Source organism: Priapulus caudatus, unplaced genomic scaffold (genome assembly GCF_000485595.1).
Source record: "Priapulus caudatus unplaced genomic scaffold, Priapulus_caudatus-5.0.1 Scaffold1367, whole genome shotgun sequence".
Lineage (NCBI taxonomy): Eukaryota > Metazoa > Priapulida > Priapulimorpha > Priapulimorphida > Priapulidae > Priapulus > Priapulus caudatus.
This window is the reverse complement of record NW_014578428.1, coordinates 16,724-19,675: the sequence shown is the minus strand read 5'-3', so window position 1 is coordinate 19,675 and position 2,952 is coordinate 16,724. Positions and strand designations below refer to the sequence as shown.

The following is a 2,952-nucleotide window of genomic DNA, read 5'->3' as shown; positions in this document are numbered from 1 at the left end:
ACCGGCGATAACATCGCCCGATTTTACAATTCATCAGCCAATCAGAGTTGTTCAATGATACTGATGCCATCGCCCGATGAAATCGCCTGGTGTGTCCACGACTGCGCGATGCCATCAGGCGATGGCATCGCCCGATGAAATCGCCTGGTGTGTCCACGACTGCGCGATGCCATCGGGCGATGGCATCGCCCGATGAAATCGCCTGGTGTGTCCACGACTGCGCGATGCCATCGGGCGATGGCATCGCCCGATGGCGTCGGGCGATGGCATCGCCTGGTGTGTCCGGCCCTTTATCCCCGCGACCGCAGCTCCTAGTGGCTGCAGCCATCGTCTGACTTTCATCTTGCGCGCGTCGCTGTTTGTCTGGCGACGTCGGCGACGTCGGCGTGTGTGTCTGGCGACGTCGGCGCGACGGGAAATTAATGCTTCCTCTCCCCGCCGCGTCACGTGACGGCATGCCGACGACAGCAGGGCCTCGCGGGAGAGAGCGATGTTTTGATCTTGTTTTGAGCATGTGTTTCTTTTATTTTGTTTTGCACTCGCGGGATATATTCGAGGTTAACGAGCGACCGAGTCGTCGGGTGTTGTGTTGTCGTCATGACGTCATTCCGTCAAATTCTCGATCCGTAAGACTAACGGAAAGGACGGATCGAATACGGACCGCGGGCGTTGACAGGTACCTGCGTCCCTTCGCTTTGCTAATATTAAGCGGGGACCCGACGATGGCGCCCGTCTACGGTCGGCAGATGCGCATCGAGATATGCCGCACGGTGGCGCTGCTCTCGGCGTCTGCTAAAGCAGCTGCGACACGTAAGCAGACGAATCATGGAGACGATGATACGCTGTTGTTGGTGTAGTTGTTTGTTGTATTTTGGTGATTCGTTATTCATCGGTCGTGTGAGAATGTGAGGCGAGAGAGAGAGAGAGAGAGAGAGTTAGGCTTAGGTAAACTCTTATCACTCGATCACGCGTCTCTATAACTCTATGTAATACTCGATAACTCTATGTCGATAACTCTATGTAATACTCGTCAGGGAAAGTGCTCCTACAGCTTGGTTATACGATGTGTGCGTGCGCGTGTGCGTGCGTGCGCGCGTGTGCGTGTGTGTGTGTGTTCGCGCGCGCTCTCGTTGCCTCGGCCCTGGCCAGATCGAATTGTAAATAGTGTACGATTGCGTGTACAAATGAATTTCGTAAATAAAGTTCCATCGGTGGTTTTTTTGTAGCGTTTCCATGTCGACTTTTCCGTGTTTTTGTTTCGCTGTGTGGCTTCTTTAACACACGCGTCCGTCGCTACCTACACACGCGTCGTTTTGGCCGTATTCCTACATTTTTCATCTCTCCAGATTCACGTTCGGTTCTTTCACTTTCGCGCTCTCTGTCTTGCTTCAACTCTGTCTTTCTCCCTCACTCTCTCCCCTTCCCTCTATCTAGCTCCCCCTCTCTTTCTGTCTCTTGTACTCTCTCTCTCCCCCTCTCTCTCTTTCTCTCTTTCTGCCTCCCTATCTATCCGTCTATCTATCTATCTTTCTCGCTCGCTCGCTCTTTCTCTCTTCCTCTCCCTCTCTCGCGTGATCTCTCCACACGGCGAAGTGCAGTCGTATTTCTCTGATTTCATCCCTATATCTACTATATCTGCCATGATGTTGAATAGCCAGCGTCACAGACGCGCATACTTAGAAGATGCAGCTCATAACAGACGCTTGCTGCTATAAATATCCTCGGACGATAATTGGTAATGCTATAATGAATTGCTGCTTATATATATGACGCAAGGCAATGACATACACGTGCGTCATACCGGCTGGCTCGTTTGTCGGCACAATATATATAAAATAAAAATATAATATAATATAATAAAAATACAATGTATATAGATAATTGTGCCGACAATTCTATACAGATTTATAGATCATACAAGATGCCTTCAGCTAGGTTTATCATGCACACACACACAACACGCACACGCACGCACACACGCACACTCAATATCACACACACAACACGCACGCACGCACACCTTGAAGCGTTGAATAAATTCAAGTTAGTTATAAAGCGAACAGTAGGATTGCACAGGAAAACGTTGTTTTATTTCGGCACAGCACTCTGTCGTCATAACGGCCGCGTTCTCTCTCCCATCCCCTTTTATACCTCTGGGCGTGCCCTTCTCGTTGGACGCGTCGCCTTTTCGCTCGCTGGCCGGCTGTTCGGCCATCTGCCGCCTATTGGTTGCTCGGACATTCGTAGGACGAGTGACCAACCTGGTCTAATCTTACGTCAACTTGGACTGTGTCGCAATCCTCATACCGCTTATGCCCTTGCTGGCTGCCAATATGTCACCTGTAAACTTTTATTGCTGCATGCGTTGCCAGATTGCCTTCGTAACAGTGGCTAATTATTTTAGCCCACTTCTACTGCATGCTCGCTACAATCTAAACACCTTCTGTGCCCTCTAAAGCTAATCGCCAATTCTGATCTCTCTCTATCGTCGTCTCTCTCTCTCGTTTCTCTCGTCTCTCTCTCTCTCTCTCTCTCTCTCTCTCATCTCTTCTATATATATATATACTATATATATATATATATTATATATATATTATATATATATATATATATATATAATATATATATATATCCTATCGATCGATCGATCTATCTAATCTCCTCTACATGTATGTATAGTATAACGCAATGTAAACGTGCATTGTACAGTAATCACACAACAAAGTGCAGTAATGCTGCTGGCAGGGGCCCGTGTATTTAGTGTTGCTGACAGGGCCTAGTACTAATTTTCGTTCTTTCGCGTTGTTTGGCTTAAGATGCCTCAAAGGTCAAATTAATGTGTCCATGAATCAGCACCAAAATGTCCGCACTGAAAAGTCTATGACATTTCTAGAGGGCTCCACATTGATTTGCATCGATAACCGACAAACAGAGGCACATTCAAATCTCTCC

The 2,952-nt window shown here is 47.9% G+C and overlaps 1 protein-coding gene across 1 annotated transcript in view; it reads left to right on the top strand.

Moving 5' to 3' along the window:
- The first annotated feature begins 722 nt into the window (after positions 1-722).
- The window catches only part of LOC106816393 (glycine-rich cell wall structural protein-like), a 12,487-nt gene continuing 10,257 nt past the window's right edge, over positions 723-2,952 (top strand). The window contains exon 1 of the mRNA XM_014820995.1: positions 723-847. Coding sequence (XP_014676481.1) covers positions 723-847 — 125 coding nt within the window. The remainder of the gene's footprint in view (positions 848-2,952) is intronic.